General features: G+C 41.3%; 1 protein-coding gene and 1 long non-coding RNA gene across 2 annotated transcripts in view; both read left to right on the forward strand.

Moving 5' to 3' along the window:
* The window catches only part of LOC126416417 (uncharacterized), a 1461459-nt gene extending 1452508 nt beyond the window's left edge, over nt 1-8951 (forward strand). Inside the window, exon 5 of the long non-coding RNA XR_007575454.1 lies at nt 8847-8951. This is a non-coding gene — a long non-coding RNA (uncharacterized LOC126416417). The remainder of the gene's footprint in view (nt 1-8846) is intronic.
* Nucleotides 8952-8993: 42 nt separating this feature from the next.
* Nucleotides 8994-23790, forward strand: part of LOC126417028 (CD151 antigen-like) — a 212838-nt gene continuing 198041 nt past the window's right edge. The window contains exon 1 of the mRNA XM_050084919.1: nt 8994-9059. Within this exon, the coding sequence (XP_049940876.1) occupies nt 8994-9059 (66 nt within the window). The remainder of the gene's footprint in view (nt 9060-23790) is intronic.

Below are 23790 nucleotides of genomic sequence, written 5' to 3' on the forward strand. Positions count from 1 at the left end.
CATGATGCAGCCTGTCACCCTAACGCACCCCATGCATGCTGTATGGGATTCAAATGTGGAAAGCGAGCAGGCCACGGCATGCTTGCACTATCTTCCGTTTCCAAGAAAACATCAACCACTATTGCTCTATGATGTCGATCATTATCGTCTATCACTACGAATTCTGGGCCTACACCATCTCCCAACAACCCTACATGAGGTCCCATGATCTCTTGCCGATTCACCCATACAATTTCGTGAGGAGGTGTTCATGTGGTCAGCATAATCCTTGCTTACAAGATTAGGGATCCTCCTCAACATTGGTAACTTTCGATAATATATCGGTTGCAAAATTGTGTTCCACGTTCCCTCCAGATGCGAATGCGTCGAAAATTACTCTCCAGACCAAATTGGGACTCATCTGCGAAAAGAACATTGGCCCACTATTCTGCCACCCAGGTGGCATGTTGACGGCTCCACACTAGACGTGATATGAAACAGAAAGTGACAAGTGCCGAATTACGTGTTTCGCATCAGCCGCGTCGGCCAGCAACAACCATGGATTGCAGTGAGGATTGTTGTGAATGTTAGCCATCATCGTTACGTGTGACGAAGTAATTAAAATCAGCACGAAAAGATATAACCGTAATTAGACGTGTAAGGCGAAGGTAGCAACTGCCTCAGAATTTGTGTGTTAGTAGAAAATATATCAGTTTGTACATCGCAACCTTTGTGGTCCTTAATGATAGACAAACTTTGAATCATTCCAGTATTCGGTCTCAGAACAGCCGCACTCGGTTGAAATACCCCCGAAACCACAGCCTTTCATCCATTAAGCACACCGTCATATAATCATAATAATTAACTGTTTGGCGGCTTCGGTAAATTACACAAAACCTAATAAAGGAATTTAAACGGGGGTGTTTCATCTTGGCTCCCGTGAAAAGGACAGTTGCAATCTTCGGATCCGAACAATGGTTTATTGACCTCAAGTTTTCGTTTCAGTGGAATGACATTTGCAAAATTATCGGACAATTTTAGTGCAAGAGCAATTCGGTATGTCGTTACCGTGACTAAAATTAGTGTATTCCAACTAGAAACAGTGTAACATAACATTTATGGTGAAATTAGAAATCGCGGTAACGAAGCACGTTGTTTAGAGAATACAGTGCAAAAGTGACTGAGGAACAGTAAAAAATTTCTTTTTACAATTTCAAGTGCAAAATCAATGTTAATGGATAATGTATTGAAGTATGGATACGAAAACCTACATGAAGTACTGTAAAATTCATACTCTAAGAAATGGCGCGTTTGTGCGTAACCGAGAGTGAACCAGCCAAAATTCCGTTACGAAAGCATCAGGAATATGTTTTCAAGTGACTTTGTATCCGACATTGTTTTTTGAACGGGGTAAATCGCTCAATTTGATGTGGACCCATAAACTGTTACTGCATTCGCGAGTGTTGTCTTTGGCGTAATTGTTGGATGACGTCAACCAGAGTGTGAGCGGCTAACGAACGCATCTGAAGCGGTGAAGAGGTTCCACACGCCGCGACATCAAGGATTTAGACAGCGGAGATGTACCACACTGACCAGTGACTACAGCGGAGCCAAGTGGCTGAAGTAGAAACAACGACGACGTGGAGTTCGACATCTAGTGGCGTACTCCGGAAGTATACGACGCCTGCGCCACCTACCCGCCGATGAACGAAATACGCGACAACAGCTCCATCCCGTCGCCAACCACCGAACTACGAGACTGCGTCAGCGCGATTCGCCGCGAGCTTCGCTTTGCACACGGCACCACACCAGCTACAACGACGCTTCGCCTGACAGCCGCCGCTCCGGAGGAGCCAACGCCAACACGACTAGCAGCGCGACTTCAACCGTCAAAACATCGCGACTTCGACGAGCGTCGAGGGGTGAGTGAGGACGAGTTGCTGGCGCGAGACTAATTAATGTTGCACTATCTTCAGAGCGCGGAAGGAACTTCAAATTAAATTTGTCAATTGCAGAAAATATAAGAATAGTATTTTTTAACATTTTTTTTGCAAATTTTCTCTGAAGCCTGCGCTTGTGTTCATGCTGTACAGCGCAGAATAGTGCCTCATTTGCATTATTCATTGTAAACTACATATTTATATGTCTTCTAAGTTGTGTATATGTTACTTCGAGATTTTGTGTATAAATGCAGTCATTGATGTTTGATGTGGATAGGCTTCTGTAATTTATGGTGTTCAATGGAGAGTTCTATTTTGCCAGTCTGCGTTAACGTAATACAGTGAAGGATTATTTCGTTATTAGCTAATTAGTAAGTGTTTGGGTTACTAGGAGGTTATTTTTATTTTAATTTTTTGTTTGTTGCCTGTGCATAGTGGATAATTAGAATGGATCCTGAATTGAAAAGAAAAGGTTGTGGAGGAGGTGGTTAGAAAAATGGATATAGTTCAGGAGGACAAGGGTGAGTCAGGAATTGGTAGTAGTGGAATGTCAATGGACAGCCCTTGGGTCATTCAACCGGTTATCCTGAGTCACTGGTAAAACCAATTAGAAAGGAACTGAGTCTTGAGGATGGAGAATTGCAGTCAGTAATATTTAAGATACTCCAAGAAATCAAGGAGCTTTTTGAAGTGATGTCCAAAAGAAAGGAAGAAATCATCATGCATTTAGAAGAGATGTCCAAAGGAAAGAAAGAAATCATCACGTGTTTAGAAGAGATGTCCAAAGGAAATAAAGAAATCAACAAGTATATAGAAGAGATGTCTAAAGGAAATGAAGAAATCAAGAAAGAAAACAAAGAAATGCCAGATAAGCATCAGGTAGAACCAACTGCAATCTCAACATATAGACCAGCCTCCAATCCAGCCAAACGATCGATAAAGGAATTAAATTGTTTATGTAGGACATACTGTCACAGGAAGCACGGGTCATGGAAGAAGTACCTGGGAGAATTTGAACATATCAGGAATCACCTCCCACATGACTCAACAGGATTTGCACCGCATGAGATTTTACTTAACCAAGAACCTGACAGTGTGTTTTGTGAGCTATTAGATTATCCACCTGGAAATGACACAACATGGGAGAATAAATTAGAGTTAGTGGAACTGAGGATGAAAGAGAAAGCAAAGAAGAGACAGAAGAGACATGATAAATTGGTAAAGCCAGTAACTTATCGAGTTGAGGATCTGGTGTTAGTGAAAGTGCATGCCATATCAAAGAAAATTAATTCTGAGATACATAAATTTAACCATGTTTATAAAGGACCATATAGGATCACAAGAATTGATCACCCGAACACAGTTGAATTGGAATATGTTCAAACAAAAAGAGCCCATGGTAAGGAATATGTTGAGAATGTAAAAAGATACTATCCACGTAAGGATAAGGGCAACCCAGATAATGGAATAAAATCAGTTTAAGGCGTAGGGAGCCAGCAACTCTTTTGCTGGTATACCAAGTGGCGACTGGTACACTCCCAGCTGGGTGAGACTTTATTTCTTATTTCAAGTTTCACTCCTTTACCATCTTTCTCTATCCTTAGGTTAAGAAGTTAGTGTATAGTAGTTAGAATAGGTAGTGGTCGTCCAAATAATTCAGTCAGGAACCATGTAACAAATTTATAGTTGACTTATAATAAGAACAAGTAGTTACTGGTGAGGTAGAGCGTGAGATGTTAGAGGATCAATAAGTTAAAAATCAGCTTACTGTCAGTACACTACAAAATTATTAGTGCCAGAAGTAATAAAATGAGAACCAGATCAGAAAGCTAATGTTTATAAAATGTGGTGGGAAGCTAATTGGTCAAACAAGAGTTTGTGTAATCTTATAGAGTTGTTTTGTGAGGCATGAAAAGGTCAAACTGTTGTAAGCAAATTGAATCAATGTATCAGCTTGTAATTAGGATGGCATATAAAGAAACAAATTCATGAGGAGATAGTTGTTCGAGTAAATGATGTGAAATATGATGAACGGAGAGACCAAGGAGCCTGGAGTAGTATTTTTATGTAGTTATTGCAGCGAATATGGAGGGATGATGTAGTTTGAAGATGTATATTTATTTGCAGTTGAAGTTGCTGTTAAGTTGAGGGAGTTATGTGTAATGAAGAGTATGGAGTATGAGATGTTTGAAGTATTGAAGTATGTCATTTAGCACATGAGCAATATCTGTTTGCAAGTTGTTTGTAGGTATAGATGTTGATCTGAAGTATGCTGATAAAACAGAAAGTGTGTTTTGTGAGCTATTAGATTATCCACCTGGAAATGACACAACATGGGAGAATAAATTAGAGTTAGTGAAACTGAGGATGAAAGAGAAAGCAAAGAAGAGACAGAAGAGACATGATAAATTGGTAAAGCCAGTAACTTATCGAGTTGAGGATCTGGTGTTAGTGAAAGTGCACGCCATATCAAAGAAAATTAATTCTGAGATACATAAATTTAACCATGTTTATAAAGGACCATATAGGATCACAAGAATTGATCACCCGAACACAGTTGAATTGGAATATGTTCAAACAAAAAGAGCCCATGGTAAGGAATATGTTGAGAATGTAAAAAGATACTATCCACGTAAGGATAAGGGCAACCCAGATAATGGAATAAAATCAGTTTAAGGCGTAGGGAGCCAGCAACTCTTTTGCTGGTATACCAAGTGGCGACTGGTACACTCCCAGCTGGGTGAGACTTTATTTCTTATTTCAAGTTTCACTCCTTTACCATCTTTCTCTATCCTTAGGTTAAGAAGTTAGTGTATAGTAGTTAGAATAGGTAGTGGTCGTCCAAATAATTCAGTCAGGAACCATGTAACAAATTTATAGTTGACTTATAATAAGAACAAGTAGTTACCGGTGAGGTAGAGCGTGAGATGTTAGAGGATCAATAAGTTAAAAATCAGCTTACTGTCAGTACACTACAAAATTATTAGTGCCAGAAGTAATAAAATGAGAACCAGATCAGAAAGCTAATGTTTATAAAATGTGGTGGGAAGCTAATTGGTCAAACAAGAGTTTGTGTAATCTTATAGAGTTGTTTTGTGAGGCATGAAAAGGTCAAACTGTTGTAAGCAAATTGAATCAATGTATCAGCTTGTAATTAGGATGGCATATAAAGAAACAAATTCATGAGGAGATAGTTGTTCGAGTAAATGATGTGAAATATGATGAACGGAGAGACCAAGGAGCCTGGAGTAGTATTTTTATGTAGTTATTGCAGCGAATATGGAGGGATGATGTAGTTTGAAGATGTATATTTATTTGCAGTTGAAGTTGCTGTTAAGTTGAGGGAGTTATGTGTAATGAAGAGTATGGAGTATGAGATGTTTGAAGTATTGAAGTATGTCATTTAGCACATGAGCAATATCTGTTTGCAAGTTGTTTGTAGGTATAGATGTTGATCTGAAGTATGCTGATAAAACAGAAAGTGTAACTTATGAGTAATGAGTAATTCATGTATCCAATTAGATATCAGAGTCAATTATGGTTATACTTAGGTCAAGCTTTAGAAGCAGAATTCTGGCACTGTATATGAATAATAAATATCCATATAGCACTTTTGAATTAATGTCAATATAATAGGAAATATTGTACCTCTCATCTAAGCTTTGGTGATAACAACTCACATATGGCAGTAAATGTTTGGCAAAATGAAATGATCAGTAATTTAAAATTTTCATTGGGTGACCACATTAGTTATGGCGATGTAAATAGTTATGTAAGACATATTTAGTAGTATAATGGAGCATTTAATATTATTGAATCTGTAGAGGTATGAGGGATTGTAAAATAATGGCATAAATCAAGGTGTAAATGCTATATTTTGTTTTGATATTCAATTTTGCTTGTGTTCAAGACTCAAATGAATTTAAGTTGTGGATTTCTTCCTTAAGTTTGATGTGTGTTGGCCAAGTGAGTTATAAGTTAGAGTGATAGTAGTATGGACGGCACAAACCCCACTGAAAAGAATGGCGTATCAAAGGGGTAGCTGGCATTCAACTAGTTTGTTTTCTTGTCTTTGCTGTAGCTAGTTATAAAAGGTTAACCAGTAACAAATATGTAGTTAATGGCCCAGACAAACCTTTGAAAATGAAGATTTTTGGTAATTGAATGTAAGATAAGTTTGTAAAAATAATTATCATGCCATATTAATTAAGATAGAGTGATGTTGTATAATGTTTCTGTAGGGGTAGTTTGCTACCGGAGTCAATTGGGTATTATTTGTGATACAATGTAATTTTCAGTATTTGAACCAGAACTTATGTTCCTCATTTTCATTTATATACTACGTGATAATTTTTTCCTATTATTCTTTTTCGCCTGTGGCTACAAAGAAGGTTTTTAGGGCGGGGATGTAAGGGATCCGTGATCCCACGAACATAGATGCTAGGCTATAGTAGACAGGAGTCGATTGTCAAGCGCTGCAGGAGGCAGTGAGACTAGTGTCGAGTGCGTAGTAGTACTGGAAAGTGTCGAGTGAGCTGTGGTGCGGGAGAGACAGGCAGGAATGTTGGTCGAGTGAGTTGTAAACGGTAAAATTCGCCGGAGTATGACGAGTGAGCACATCCCCCTGATCGTCGTGGGGTTGACCCTCACTAATACCGATTCGCGAGTGGTATGAAACAGAAAGTAACAAGTGCCGAATTACGTGTTTCGCGTCAGCCGCGTCGGCCAGCAACAACCATGGATTGCAGTGAGGATTGTTGTGAATGTTAGCCATCATCGTTACGTGTGACGAATTACTGAAAATCAGCAACCAATAAAAAGAAATAACTGTAATTAGACGTGTAAGGCAAAGGTAGCAACTGCCTCAGAGTTTGTGTGTTAGTGGGAACTATATATTAGTTTGTACATCGCAACCTTTATGGTCCTTAATGACAGACAAACTTTCAATCATTCCAGTATTCAGTCTCAGAACAGCCGCACTTGGTTGAAATACCCCCGAAACCACAGCAGAAAAACCGATAGCCTTTCATCCATTAAGCACACCATCATATCATCATAATAATTAACTGTTTGGCGGCTTCTGTAAATTACACAAAACCTAATAAAGGAATTTAAACGGGGGTGTTTCACCCTGCCCTAGTCTTTGGGGGTACTGTTTTGGTCTCTATAAATTGTTGCCACACCCGAGAAACAGAGGGATTCACATTGAGCCATTTGACTTCATCAGTTTGCAACTGTCCTGCTTCCCTTCTTCTTATAGCGCCCCACCGCAGAGAGTCTAGTAGGGGTCTTCTTTTTGCCATACTGCACGATCGATGACTGTAAACACAACAACTGTGGATATAGGATTACCAGGCAAACACTACCCCATTTAATAGATGCCCTGCTGTCATTGTTCATGTGGTTGTCCGTTAGCTGGAATACCTTTTCCCATGCAGAACACGATTGTATGGACATCTCTTGACAGCTTTTATGATTACAGTTCAAACGGCTATGAGCACTATGGGACTTAACTTCAGAGATCATCAGTCCCCACCGCACGGGATTAGGCGAGCGGTCTCGGGTGCTGCAGTCATGGACTTTGCGGCTGGTCCCGGCGAAGGTTCGAGTCCTCCCTTGGGCATGGGTGTGCGTGTTTGTCCTTAGGTTAATTTAGGTTAAGTAGTGTGTAAGCTTAGGGACTGATGACCTTAGCAGTTAAGTCTCGTAAGATTTCACACACACATCAGACCCTAGAACTTACAACTACTTAAACCTAACTAACCTAATGACATCACACACATCCATACCCGAGGCAGGATTCGAACCTGCAACTGTAGCAATCGCGCGGTTCCAGACTGTAGCGCCTAGAACCACTCGGCCAACGCGGCCGGCTTCTATGATTAGATGGTGAATCAGGCACAAGACGGGGAAATAGGGGTTGGTTGCTTTAATTTGGACACCAGTGCATTATCAATATGCACAGTATTGGCTCATATTGAGACATTAAGTGCCATTGACGAGCAATCAGATGTGATCAGCATGAACCAATACAATGTTTTAGTTATTTATATATATATATATATATATATATATATATATATATATATATATATTCATCATTTGTTTTATTTGTAATATTAATAGACAAGGAGGTGTTGACATGTTAGGATACATGCTCTCGAGGCTTATGGCTGCTGCTTGGCCACAAGCTGGTCTGGAATTTTCTTGTCAGAAAAACTGAGCCAGAAAACGCGTCCACCACTATCCAGTCTCCATGTAGTACATGAAACATACATGAAATACAGGTTTTACAGTGTTCACTCAATATATCTAATGTGATAGAATCCTTAATCCTTTATTGAAGGGTAAAACACTGTACCATGTACTGTGAGAGCCCTGCCAATCAGCCGGCAGATGTCCCTTTGATTGAGCAATACTATGCCTGCAGGACATTTTGGAGCTGTTTTCTGACATTGTTCAGCATACCTAACAGCTGATCGACATCCAGACACCTATTCCTTCCATTAACCAGCCAGCATGCAGACTTTCACGTGACAAGTGTATCATGTCCATGCAGATGGTGGAGTGCTGTGTGCTGACATTCTGCAGCTGATGACGGACATACCATCCAGCCACATGTTCCTGCCGTGAGTCAGACAGCAGAGTGACTGAGGTGTGCACTGTGCTGTGCCCACAGGTGGTGGGTTGCTGCGTGCTGGCACTGTCAGGCTGGTGGCTGCTGGACATGCCGCGCAGCCACCTGTTCCTGCCATGAGTCAGATAGCAGAGTGACTGAGGCGTGCGCTGTGCTGAGCCCGCAGGTGGTGGGGTGCTGCGTGCTGGCGCTGTCAGGCTGGTGGCTGCTGGACATGCCGCGCAGCCACCTGTTTCTGCCATGAGTCAGACAGCAGAGTAACTGAGGTGTGCGCTGTGCTGTGCCCGCAGGTGGTGGGATGCTGCGTGCTGGCGCTGTCGGGCTGGTGGCTGCTGGACGTGCCGCGCAGCCACCTGTTCGCGCTGCTGGCCACGCCGCAGGTCCCCGGCGAGGCGGCGCGGTGGGCGGCGTGCGCGCTGGCGGCCACCGCGGGTGCCATGCTGCTCGTCGGCTTCTTCGGATGCTGCGGCGCGCTGCGCGCCAGCCGGTGCGTCCTCGCCGCGGTCAGTGTCCATCCCAGGTTCCTAGTCAAAATCCTACGCCAAGATCGCAAAGTTTCTTTACTGCGCACTGGATTCAACTCATTACTGAGCCATCTTCAGACCAATTGACTCAGTATTGAGCCAAAACCAGTTATCAGTAAAGAAACTTTGCGATCTTGACGTAGGATCGTTGTCCACACTTGTTTTAAATCAATTTGATTGTGCATCTCCCCATAGACAATGTCAATGTAGAACATGGTAGTCCTAGCCGCTAGTGCTACTTCCTGATGGTGCCACTACCGTCCTGTTAGCCCCATCATTTGTCTCCACGAGCTAACCACTGCTACCCTATTTATTCCTCCTCTTGTCTCTTCTTCTGGTGTCCACCTGAGACCGTTTCTCCACTGCTGCCACTGCTACCTTGCTGTTCCTCACAAGTGTTCCTTCTCTGTCACTTTCTAACCGTGGTAGCTATAATATAAAACACGTTGGATATGTAGCTTTCACTTCTGCTCAGATGTTCAGAGAAAGGAAAACTTATGATAACTTTGAGCGATACACTTGGCTGGGACTCAAAAACCAGGTACTCTTCTCTCCAGTTCTATCTCAAAGCCAAGTTTCTATTTCCAAGCACACCCTCACTTCCGTTCAAAGTAATGTATCGGAAACGTACTATATTCAAACTTTGGTGAAGAATAGTTGAAAGCCATCCAATATAGGAGTTCTGTGTTTACTCTGCATCACTGAACGCCAGTATGAGAGTGGTTCCATTTCGGCCGATTTCCTTCCTCATCTTCTTCAAATCTAAGCATGTTCTCCGTTTCTAATAACCCCATTGTTGGCTGGATTGGATCCTCCTACACTTTCCTTCCTTATTTTGAGTCAGTCACTACCCCAGGTGCCATAATTATTCTAGCAAACAAGCGATTACTAGGGTCGAATATCAGATAGAGATGGAGTCCTAATCTCTAGTGCATGTAGAAGTAGATGATTATGCTTCTGCTATTCTCATGCACCAGAATGTAACACTACTGCATCCCAGTATCTACCACAATGGTATTTATCAATATGTCTCAGCTCCTCAGTATTGCTGATGTAGTATTTGAGAAAGAAAAAAAAGTAGAAGTTTACTCTCTGTTAACAAATGGTGAGGGAAACTGAAAAGAAAAAGAAAACTCAAATGTTTAAGATGTAGTGTTACAGAAGGATGTTTAGCATTAAGCGGACTGATAATAAATGATGAAGCCACGTACAGAAAAGTCGAGAAAAGGTATGTGTGATAAACGCCAACAAAAAGAACGGTAACTTTCATGGCTCTAGAAGGGTTTGCAGAAGGTAAGCATTGTAGGAGAAGACAGATATTGCGAATCAATAATTGAAGATGTTGGGCGTAGGTTCAACTCTCAAATGACTATGTTGCCACAAGAGAGATGTTATAAGATTGATCACAAAATAAATAAACGCCATGACTAATCCTCATTTCTGTTAACGATGAAAATAGATTTTTTTTTTTACTATTGATGTTTTCATTAACTTTGCATGTTAGTTTTAACCCTGACCGGTATTGGGAGCAAATCAGTGGACAAAATTCTCTTTCCTAACAGTACTTCTCATGCACAGTGTACCTCTTCTGTTCACGCTTCTCTGAAGCTGAAGAAGAAACAATGCATAAACAGTGTAGCTAACTGTAAACTATGAAGCACTGAATATTGATTATGTATTCAACATTCACCGGAGACGATCAGTGTGTACAGCTACAGTACCATTCACTATCTGCATTCAATCTTAGAACCCTTTTACAGATGTCTGTAGGTTGATCGCTATATATGTATATTTTGTTACCAATGTGCCATCATTACCGAGCTATCTGTTACCTACTCTCATCCATTCTGGGCTTGTCCTCCATTTCTAACGACCCCATTGTCGACTGAATGTTTAATCCTGATCTCTCTTTTTCTTTCAGGTTTTAGGTTTATCGTTACAAAACTGAGGCAGATTTTGTTGTGAAGACTTATTATATCCTCGTTTGGAAACAGATGGTCAAATGATCAGAACAATTTGCATCAAAAATGCAGCGTTGGTACAAGTGTATACAGCAGAAATTGTGGGCAATAAATACCTTCATAACAGTTTCCGATACACTCGGGATGTGTGAGGTGGTGCAGCGGTTAAGATAGTAGGTTTGCAGACGGAGCCACACAGAGTTCAAATCTCAATATGCTTTCAGACGGAGCCCCACACAGTTCAAATCTCCGACCAGCCACCCAGATGTTGAATTTCAGTGGGTTCCCTGGTTGACTTCAGGTGAATGCTGGAATTGTTGAAGGGACGAGGACAGCTTTGCGCTTCACCAGCGAGCAAACCTAGCTTGTCCTCTGTTTCTAATCGCGACAGGGCGTACAGCCAGTTACTGTCTTAGCCATTCATCAGGTTGGCGGCGGTCATATGTAGGTGAAGTTTCTCTAGCCACAGATGAGCCCAGAGGGAGCAGAGGGCACCCTCGTCTCCTCTTTGACCTCCATATTGGCCTGGCTCGCTTACTCATACCTACTTTGAAATTACTTCTGATTTCTGAAACTAAATGTACTTTCAGTGCCTCCACTTTACCATCCTACATACGGTCAAGACGCGATCGAATTTGTGGTTGACATCACTAACATCACATGGACTCGAATGAGGGACTCACGTCCTGGCTGTTTAGTCTCCTAACTGCATCCCCACCCCCTCCCCTCCCGCTCAGCAACATAAAGAATGGCCTTCACCAAGTTGTGACTAACCAAACTGTTCAATAACTTTAAGTTTCATGAAGTGCACAGAATTTTCATAGATGTGTTAGTTGCTTCACTAGGGTCGATATTTTCTCAAAGAGGGTGTCATTTAAATTTTTATGGAATCAAAAATAAGAGCGTCAGATGGAGAGATCCTGGCATTACAGCTAAATCATGAGTCATTAGTACATAACACAGATGGTAACTACCTTTTTTATTTTATTTACGTTTAGAGTGCAGACCAATGAGACAACTAGGTCACATACCCGGTATATCTCTTGAGTAAAACAAATTTATGCAGTTACATCAGGAGCAAACACTAACTGATAAATCATCAAATGCATCAGAGTATTGGGCAACAATAAAATATTATTGTGGGAGTAAAGATAAAGAAAGTGCGAATACATCACTTCATTCTGCTAAGTAACTCCGACGTTATCTTCTGATTATATGATGTTTCCCAACAATGAGTACCTAGACGTCGGCAGATGGCACGTTTTGCGATGCAGAAGCTATACGTGAGAACACGCATTCCATTGCATGTGCTTGGTACAGTCTTTTCAGAAGTTATCACACTAGTCTGTTGCACATTTCAGATTACTTTGTGCCTGTGGAAGGATATCCTTCCCGCATAAGTTAAAGAATCTGCCTACCAGAAAACCCACAATTCAGTCACAAGCCTCGATAGATACTACATACGAACGTATATTGTGCAGCCACCCCAACATTACTGCAGTATTTATCACCAGCCAGTGTCGATTTGTATACTGTACTGTAGGTCAGACTCAGTTACAGGATATTACGTCGCATGCCCTTCTGTATGTATTTGAGGCTAACCTTGTGTGTCTTAAAGCCATCTGATATAGCGAAGTGGCTGTGACGTTTCGGAAATTGACTTCCAGAAAGTGCACAAGGAGACGCTTCCTGCAGCGTCGCAAGAAGCCAGTGCCTTTACCGACTTCAGAAGAGACAATGCTTCCCACGAGACCAAAACTCTTACACTCGCTTGCATTTCAGGAGGTGTCAAGCTGTCGGCGTAGTATGGGAGGAAACCGTCTCACAGCGAAACTCTGTGCTTCAAAGTCTGTGATAGCAGGTGGATTCTTTTCTGAAACTTAAAAATCTGGGACATTTCTAGCAGTGCGTAATTGGTAGTTAGAAGATCTCTAATGTAAGAGCTACAGAAGTGCATCAGTTTTGTAGTGGCCAGTGGGATCAGAAAAAAGCACTGACACGTGAGAGAACGAATAAAAAACGAATTAACAACAGGATGTATAAATGTATTTTTCTTACGATATTTAGGAAATACACCCCGTATATGCAGGATTATCATAATTAACTGTGAAAATTGAGAAGGGCGAAAGTACAGTACATGATAACAGAGCAAACAAGTTCCAATAAACATGGGTTACCAAACGAGATAATTGAGAATATGTGCTCTTACATCAGAGCAAAAGTGTTGATACCCCATCTACATCAACATCAGTACTCCACAAACCTCTGTGAAGTGAATCGCAGTGGGGACTTCCAACTGTACTAGGTTTCAGGGATTCTTCTCGGTCCACTGACGTATGTAGCACGAGAAGAATATTGAAATGCCTGTGTGCAAAGAGTGATGGATTAAATCTTGTTCTCACTATCCCCACGGGGGCGACAGATAGGGGGCTGTAGTATATTTCTAGAGTTATCGTTTCAAGCCCATTATGTATATACCCGACATGAGAGCGTTGAACGCGTATCTCAGTACATAAAGGATATAAAATCTGACACTATAGTGGGGGAAGCAATAGAAGACATGGCTAGGGAAGAAGGCGGGCTGGATAGTAGAAATTAGATTCTTTGACTTCTACACTAAACTGCAGCTATTAATCGTGGTCCAACTCTGAAATTTGAGTTCAGTTCGATGGGGACTTAATCGAAAAGTGTAAATTTCGAGCCGGCCGATGTGGCCGAGCGGTTCTAGGCGCTTTAGTCTGGAACCGTGCGATCGCTACGGTCGCAGGTTCGAATCCTGCCTCGGGCATGGATGTGTGTGATGTCCTTAGGTTAGTTAGGTTTAAGTAGTTCCAAGTTCTAGGGGACTCAGATATTAGATCCCATAGTGCTCAGAGCCATTTGAACCATTTTTTTTAAAGCAGCTGATGGTCAAACATGCATTCAAGATCATTTCCTCATTTGCAGATCACTATCTGATTTGGAGAGAGGTCTCTTATTAAAAGGAGGATTTCTTCGCTTCACTCCATCTACTTCTGACACTACCTTTATTTCAACCATCGCTCTTAATTATTTCCATCATCTCTTTGTTCATTCATAAGCCACATTCACTGCAAAGTGACAGATGGACTATGTCGCCAGCTAACCTTTCACGGGTATTTGTTATCGATGCACTTATTTCTCTCCGAACATTTAATTTTGCTGTACTACTTTGCTTTTTCGATATGCAAATTAAACAAAATGTAATAAACATTTTTTGCACTTAAAAAAGGTGGTGGATAAATATGACATATACCGAGACAGTATCACGAGACACTTAAGTGCCTCGATTCTTACTTATATGAACTATAAGCGATGGAATATGAAGGGGCTGTATAACCACAATAAAAAGTGCTAATGTCAATGTTAACCATTTAAATTCGGTGGAGAGCTAAGTTTCAGTGGCCTCAATGTGCTTTGTTTGGCTATGTGTCTGGGATTTGTAATGATTGCAATGACTGTCATGGGGTAAAGTTTCCAAAATGCACACCGAGATCGAGAGATACCGCAAAAATTTTCCCACTGTTAACAGGGAAAAAAGCGCATACGTCACAAGCAGTGAAAAACTCAGTGCCTAGAGTTAAGACATGATGTGATCGCAGGCGACTATGGCGAACAGATACACTCATTGACCGTTCAATTAGAGGTACATTCCTAGCAGCGTGTAGCACCCATTTGAACGTTATTAATGCGTTAAAGCCTAAGGGCACTCACTCCTGTCTGGTGCCATCCCGACAGAGCATCATTTAAATGCCTTCCATATAACACTGAAATTCAGAGTGAAATTTCTACTCTGCAGCGGAGTGTGTGCTGATATGAAACTTCCTGATAGATTAAAACAGTGTGCCGGACCGAGACTCGAATTCGGGAACTTTGCCTTTCGCAGAAGAGATTCTGTGAAGTTTGGAAGTTGGAAATGAGGTACTTGAGGAAGTAAAGCTGTGAGGAAGGGTTGTGAATCGTGCTTGGGTAGCTCAGTTGGTAGAGCACTTGCCCGCGAAAGACAAAGGTCCCGAATTCGAGTCTCGATCCGGCACACAGTTTTAATCTGCCAGGAAGTTTCATCACTGAAATTGGTCATGTGGCCTTCGGACCACAAAAGCACCTTTATATCGGAGAAGAGTTTCATACTGACACTTTTCGGAAACAGTAGAAATGTGCATTATCTTGCTGAGTGTACAGGTTAGTTACAGAGTGGTCTAATCGAATAAAAGGGTGGTTCGCTCTTGACAGACATACCTGTTTTCCCATTTTGATTTCCCTTTACGTACTCAGTGCCCGTTGAATGCTCTCAAATGGTTCAAATGGCTCTGAGCACTATGGGACTCAACTGCTGTGGTCATAAGTCCCCTAGAACTTAGAACTACTTAAACCTAACTAACCTAAGGACAGCACAGAACACCCAGCCATCACGAGGCAGAGAAAATCCCTGACCCCGCCGGGAATCGAACCCGGGAACCCGGGCGTGGGAAGCGAGAACGCTACCGCACGACCACGAGATGCGTGAATGCTCTCATCTGCTCCACATCTCTCTTCATCTTCTACTTATGACATTGGTACGTGTACCTGAACTTGTTGATTCTTATAAGTTCCCGTCAATTTTGACGAAAATAATCCTATCGCTGAACTGTTCACAGTTCCAGGACATCAACATTAAGAGTGGGAAAGGAATTTCACAGTTCAACGCGGAAGGGAGAGTGAATTGGTAGAAACAGTACATTGAGGGTCTCTAAAAGAGGGAGAAACTGTCTGCTGAGGTGACAGAAGTAGAAAGGAAAATCTATTTGGGAGACGCAATGAATTTAGTATTGCAGTTGTACTTTGACAGAGCTTTGGAAGGCTTGCGACCAGATGAGGCGGAAGGAAGTGATAACATCCCTTCGCTATTCTTAAAATCGATTGGAGGCATTGACAATTGAAGTTAGAGCACAGAATATATGAAGGTGGGGATATAGCAGTGGATGTAAGGGAGAAAATCAGCCAGACGTTGCAGATGATATCAACGTAAATAAACGTGAGAACTATCGCATCTCACGCATCTAACTTGCTGATATGAATGACACATTTGGTCCGACAACGTACAATGGTGCAAGTTTTCGAACTTCTCAGGAAATTAGGTGTAATGCTAACGGGATGGACGGGTAATACACTATACGTACCAGATCAAAGAGGAAACAGTAGCAATGGAAGATCAAGGGAGAAGACCTCGAATCAAATAGGCGTAAATCAACGATACAATATGTCTCTCCCCCTGTTCAATGTGTACATCGACGAAGCAACAGCAGAAATTAAAGAATGTTTCGTACTGGGATATAGTGATAAGATCCATTGGTGACATTGCTCCTGTCACAGGGCCTGTTGAATGGAATAAGCAGTCTACAGAGCATATGATATGTCTTGCAAGTAGACCACAGTCGTAGTAGTGGTGAGATTATGAGATTAGATAAATGAGATCATCGATTAACTCAACATCAAAACTGAGGTCCTCGAAGTAGACGAAGTGAGGGAGTTTTTCCACCTTGGAAGCAAAATAACGTAAGGGTATTCGTCCCCAAAGGGAGTCTCTTAATATTAAACATAGGCTTTCAGCTGAGGAAGATATTTCTGAGGACGTACATTGGAGAACAGAATTGTGTGAAAGTGGTCATTTACTAGGAGAAAACCTGGGAAGAAGACAGTCCAAGCGTTTGGGATTGTTCCTGAAAATTAAATAAAAAATAATTGGATAAGAGATGAAGAGGCTGGCCGAAGAACCGGCGAGGAAAGGAATATATGGAAATTACTGGCCAGAAGAAGGGACAAAATGATAGGACTGTGTTAAGATGTCAGGGAGCAATTTCCATGCCACGAGAGAGAGGTGTAGAGGGTTCAGACTGTAGCGGAAGACAGATGGAGTAGATGAAGCAAGTGGTTAATGTTGTTGTGCTTTAAGAGCTGAGATGAAAAAGCGAGGAAGTCGTGACGGGCCATATCAAACAGGTCACAAGACTGATTGTCCCCCATTTTGTCCCCCTCGCCCAAAAAAGAAACGTTGGGGAAAGAGTGAATTTCTCTGAACAGTTCAGCGATAGGATTATTTTCGTCAAAATTGACGGGAAGTTATCAGAATCAACAAGTTCAGATACAAAAACCAATGTCGTAAGTAGAAGATGAGGAGACATATAGAGCAGATAAGAGCATTCAACGGGCAACTCAGTAGTTAAAGAGAAATCAAAATGGGGAAATAGCTATGTCTGTCTACAGTGAACCACCCTTTTATTCGATTAGACCACTCTGTAACTAACCTGTACCTTCAGCAACATAATGCACACTTCTATTGCTTCAGAAATGTGTCATCATTCCTGAATACTTCGTTGACCCACTTCCTTAAACGCAGTTTCTGCCTGACGATTCTCCTAATTTTCAGCCTACACTTCATCATTACTAACTTGTGATCTGAGTCCATATCTGCTCCTGGGTACCCCTTACAATCCTGTATCTGATTTCTGAATCTGTGCTCCACTATAATGAAATGCAAATATTATCTATCCGTGTCTTCAGTTCTTTTACAACTATTTTCTTGTGGCTGGTGAATACTGTGATAGTCCGATTTGCTGAAATTTATTGCAGTACTCAGTTAGTCCTTCGCCTCTATCATTCCTGCTCTCGTAATTTTATCTTCTATCCCTCCCCATACTAAAGAGTTCCAATCTCTCGTGGTTACTAGATTTTCACTTACCTTTGCATGCTGACTTATCCGTCCAGTGCCCTCATATTCTGGATTCATCATTTTCTACTTGTGACGTCGGCCTGTATACTTCAGCTATTGTTATTGGCGTTGGTTTACTGACGATTCTGACGTGAATAATCCTATCATTGAAATGTTCACAACAACATACTCTTTGCACTACCTCCTATTCAACACGAATCCTGCTCCTGTTATAACATTTTCTGCTGCTATTGCTATTAACCTCTATTGGTACCGTCACAAATGCTTATTCTCATTTCATTTCTCTGACTCCGTCTATGACTTGAGTGAGCCCTCGAACGCCCCTTGTAAGAGTTCCTAGCTCCCCTATCACATGCAGACTTACGACATTCCTCGCTGCCACTAGTAAACTGTTACCATTTTGTTGATTTTTCAGCCTTCTTCTTTTGTCACTTCCATCTTGGCATTGTCTCCCAGAAGACAGAATGGGAGGCTAATCCCGTTCGTTTCTTCAATGAGAAGATAAGAGATCAGGAGATAATGAAAGTTTTTTAATTACAGGCCAAATTTACTGTGGACATCGTTATACGTGTTCATCGTCTTGGTTTCTATTGACGATCACCATTGTTGATTCTTCCACAGTTTAATGCCCGAAAATGTTCTCTGGATCTCTGTCCACTCCTATGAACTTCTTGAGAGACCCATGACATAATTATGGTGACTGCTTGTACCGTAAATATTCGATCGCCATGGACGATTATTTGTATTCAGTACATAAGCAGTGGCTAAGATGGAATCTAGGACCCTGAACGTTTTGTTTGGTGGCAAATACGCTACCCCAAGACCACAGTGACCTTCAGTTTTTTTACAAACGTCATAATACATGACAACATCTTGACAACACTACTTGTTGACGCATGTGCATTGAAGTCACATTATCGAAGACATACGTAAATAGACAACAATCGAGAAAATAATTCTCATGTGTAGTGACACTTTCCTGGCAGTGACTTCCCAAGCTTCACTATGAAGACTGGCGGTAGAGCACCTCGCACTGCTCGCTGCACGACTGCCCTCCTAGGTGGTAAGCGGCGCTCCCCAGCCGGGTACCCCGCTAGCCCCGGCAGCATACTCGCCTGTTGCGCTCCCCCAAGTATTGACCCGCGACGCCTTCCTCCTGTGGACGCCACCGTAGTCTCTCGGAGTGGTCTCTTTGTGCGAATCGCCTCACATTAACATCGCAGTTGTCATCTCTGAATGACCGTAGTGTGAAGCAACATCTTCACAGTGCGAAATAATCACCACAGATGTACCACAGGGATCGAAATTAGGTGCGCTCTTGTTGTTTAAAGCGGAATTTTACGTGTCAATTCGACAGAGCTGTCCCAACTATTCTATCGCGATATGCATTTTGTCTTTAGTGTCACACAGAAGTGAGTGAGATGTTCGGCCACAAAAATCTTTTACCAGTTACCCCCGATGTGAAAAAATCTGATAGATTATAAAATTAATTTCGAGCACAAACTGAAATCATAACAGTCCTACATCCACTCCTAATTCATAGAGGAATTTATGAACGTGGTATAATAAAAAAGGTAGAATATAAGAGAGGCAGCAGCGCAACTAAGTGCAGAATATTTAACAATATTCCGCTATGTTCTGTGTTGTCAAAAGATGTATGTGGGATAGTGGTACATAAAGTTTCAAGAAACTACAAAATAACATCAAACTCTTGACGTTCAGCAATTACTGCGAGAAATATATCTGACTGAAACGGAACAACGTTTTCTGTAAGCCGTCTTTCAGCAGTGTCTGTAACACGTACATACATACATTCATACGTACAAACACTTCAGTTCCAGACAGTCGATTTTGTAACATTCAGAATGAGAAGAAACGGTCTGGAAAATTCAATTTTGGGTCAATGTTCTTATGGTTTAATCCATCATTCACTACACAAAAGGCGAAACAGTATGAAACACATGTTTCGGAGAACAAAAATGCAGAGAAAAACGTACTTGGAAAAGTTTTCTTCAAATAAATTGTATTTCCACATGGTTAACTTTCACTTGCATTTGAAATAAACTTTGTTACATAGATCAAATACGAAAACTCCGAGCGATTAATCAGTACGTTACAACCTAACCCTTGCAGCCATTTGAAGTTATTGGACGATCGTACATTAATGAAATTAATATAAGTTGATGAAATTAATGCCTAAGACGCAACCTAGCGAAACTGTCTATCTCCTGAGTCTGTTTATCATCTGCTCATTTTATGCTATCCTACAAAACGAGTACCAAGATTGTTTCACAGAGTAATCAAGACTTTGCAATTTTTGCTTTGCGAACTATCGCTCTCATTATAATTTGAAGCTATAATTGGAAACAGTAACTAAGAGAAATTCATCATCTTTGTAGCTTACAAAATCAAATGCGAACACTCTCGCTGTCAGAACAACTGAAAAATGATTCCATAGAATATGATGGCCAATAGTACGCGGCATCGCAGGGAACGCTAAATAACCTGCCACAGCAGCTGTGTAATCATGCGACGCAGTGACACCGGAAAGCGTTGGCTTGTTTCCCCTTAAAAGCAAAATTATGTTTAAAGCGGAATTTTACGTGTCCATTCGATAGAGTGGTCCCAATTATTCTGCCGTGATATCCGTTTTATTTATACCTGTTAGCAGGGATAGTAAAACACGATGAATAACCAGTACTCCAGTAAAACTGGATGAGTAACCAGTACTCCAGTAAAACTGGATGAGTAACCAGTACTCCAGTAAAACACGGTGAATAACCAGTACTCCAGTAAAACACGGTGAATAACCACTACTCCAGTAAAACACGGTGAATAACCAGTACTCCAGTAAAACACGGTGAATAACCAGTACTCCAGTAAAACACGATGAATAACAAGTACTCCAGGAGCGAATGAGGAGCGCTACTGCTTGGCGCTAGCAGTCAGTGAGGGCCAGGGTGGAGCTGTCGCTACTGCAGTATCGGTTATTTTCCTGTTAATACTTGTGGACAAAACAAATAACGCACTAGACTACTTTGGAACCACACTATCGAAAGGGCACCTAAAATTTCTATTTAAAAATCATTTTATTGACTATGGGATACAACCGATGCTTTCCGTCGTCACTGAAGGTCGCGTGAAAGACGTGATGAGCAGTATATGTTTGGGCTGACTCCAGCTATACACTGGGAAAAAGAAACTGCATATGTCTGCTAAAACACCAGATAAAATCCGCCTGACGACTTTTAGGTGTGTGTGTGTGTGTGTGTGTGTGTGTGTGTGTGTGTGTGTGTGTATGTGTGTGTGTGTGTGTGTGTGAAGAGAGTTACAGGTAGCGTAAGATCAATGGAAAAGGACATTCATATATATTATCAAAATGCTGACATATTTTACAATTTTGTAAACTAAATCGTTCCATATCGTGCCGAGATATACAAATTGGTGGTCAGAATAGTAAAATTTCTGTAGTCGCCTGTATCATTCCATTGCTAATTGTAACAGTTTTCAGTGGAATTGAGCAAATAGTATGGAGACCATATACTACTGCAAAGTACATTGGATTTAATTAAGGGGCATGGGTGGAACAATGCTTCGATTTAGAAGTCGCTATTGTTGAATTTATGTAAGAAAAAGGAATGCAGAAACGAAATAAGAAAATCCGGAATGGATTGCAAACCTTGCATTTTAAATAGACTTGAATGCACTCGTCCCATAGTAAGACACTGCAAGGTGAGAAATAACTTATTTCCGATTTGATGGGAAAGCATTTAAAAAGAAAATGGCATTGTGGAAGGGATAAATTCTGACTTAAAAAGATCGTCCATATCCTTAAGTTACTGATTTTGAAGGAATCTCGAAGTTGCAATAATTAATTGGGGTGTTGAAGAAAGAATTAAAAGTAGAGTTTTCCAAACGTTTTGAGGGCACTGCCAACCTCATATCTGTTTTCGAGCTGTTATCGAGTCCATTTCCCATTTCAGTTGAAAGTGCCGCAATGCCTGTGCCGTCATAAATGATTGATCTGCAAGGTAATTTCCGATTTAAACCTTTTTACCTTAAAGCTCTCCTGGAGCTCTACATTATTTTCAACATACAGACTTTCCAAGTCTCTATAAAAAGGTAGCCAAACTGATACAATATTTTGATCAACGCATGTACGTGTGTGAAAGACCTTTTTCGATTATGAAACTAAATAGGTCACATTTACGTGACAACCGGAGTGCGAAAACCTGTGAAACTGTCTGGATCTACCCATATGCCGATAATTTCCGTGAGGTAAAGGTGATATTGTCTTGCACGCGCCAGAAATAATTGAGTAATACTGAAAATTTGTCTTGTTTGTGACCTACGTTGTGAAATATAATACCAAGTTGCTCGCTGTGCAACTACATTACCATTTAAATGTGGCGCATTTGCAGTTTCCACCTCCGTAAGGTCAGATAGCGTGCCGTGGCGGTGAGGGAAGTGTGGTGCAACGCAGAGGACTATGGCACTCGTTCCAGGGCATGCCTTGTGAGTCGAATCCATGGCTGCCCCTGCTACCTACAAACTGAGAACCACTGACTGAATTTAAACTTGTGGGCAACAATGAGGGCATTATTTTGTATATGGCTGCACGTTCAGAGGCCGTGAATAGTTACATTTAAAAGAAAACACTCCTCGGTCACTATTTTTACCAAATTAACCGGGTTTCAACACTGCTGTGAGTGTCTTCTTGAGAAGACAGGTTGCAACCTGTAACCGCGTAAGGAACGAGCAGCCCTTAGTGGCTCGCCATGACAATTTTTTATCTTAAATATCTTTGTGACTAACGCCCGTTTGGCATATTTGTTATTTTATAAATGATATATAGGTACTGCCAGTCTTTCACGATGATTCTGTGCTTATACTGTGTATCATACGTTTTTAGTCATAATTCTGTGACCATGTTATAGACCATTCTTTGATTTAAATTCTGAGGAAGACGCTCATAGCAGTGTTGAAGCCCGGTTAATTCGTTAAAAACAGTGACCGAGGGGTGTTTTCTTTTAAATGTAATGAGGGCATTATTGTCTGTCAACAGTAGGACCTGCGAGAAAATGGAAACAAGACAATACAGTGAATAGTGCAACGTAACCACCCTACCGATGGTACTGATAAAATACTACCGGGTAGGATGTTCACAGTCGCTTATCGTGTCCGAATGCTTCTGAAAGTTACCCTCTGTAGTATTGGTTTACAAAACTCGTGTGCTCCACGAAATTACAGGCCTCTGCGAGTTACTGCTGGAGTATTAGTAATATTTAGCGTATGGGTTTAACTTACCGGTAAAAATTTCGAGGCAACGGACAACGCAACCCTCATAACCACTACAGAAGGCACCATTGCAGGGCTTAATAGGCAACATAGAGCTTTAATTATTTTTATTTGTTGATCCAGCATGCGACTGAGGTAGGGACTAGTTTGTTGGGGATTGCCGGTCATCTCTAAGGGATATTTTATCAATTCCTATTTTCCATTTCCTAGGGAGGTTTGTGTACTTTAGGTTTTACCTATTCTTTAAGTTGTTAATGACAAAAGGGAGAAAATCAGTAGAAAATCTCGACATTTATTGACTGACTGTAGCATTTGAACAATTAGCGACGTATCTACTGGAACTAGTTACTGCGCATTTTTAGCAACTGCAGTGCCTCTCGTATTATACATCATGACAAATGGTCTGTCTAGTAAACAGGATTTACTTTCACCCCCTAATTATGGAAACGGAGAGGGGAGCGCAGATCTGACTTCAGTGCAGTTTTATGCAGGCACACAGTTATAGCTAAACCCATGCCTTCTATTGCTGTTGAATTTAATTAGTATAGGTCACGCAGAACAAGTTCAGCAAAAGACACTACATGTGGACCCTGTCAGGCCGGAAGATTATCCGGCTAATTATTTCAAACTTCATTAAAACGTGCACCAAACAGGGGGTAGCAAATGGCCCACTTGACACTGAATGGCAATTCTGGTTTAATCCTGCGTTCCGGAACAACAACAC

This window comes from Schistocerca serialis, chromosome 8 (assembly GCF_023864345.2).
Source record: "Schistocerca serialis cubense isolate TAMUIC-IGC-003099 chromosome 8, iqSchSeri2.2, whole genome shotgun sequence".
Taxonomy (NCBI): Eukaryota; Metazoa; Arthropoda; class Insecta; order Orthoptera; family Acrididae; genus Schistocerca; species Schistocerca serialis.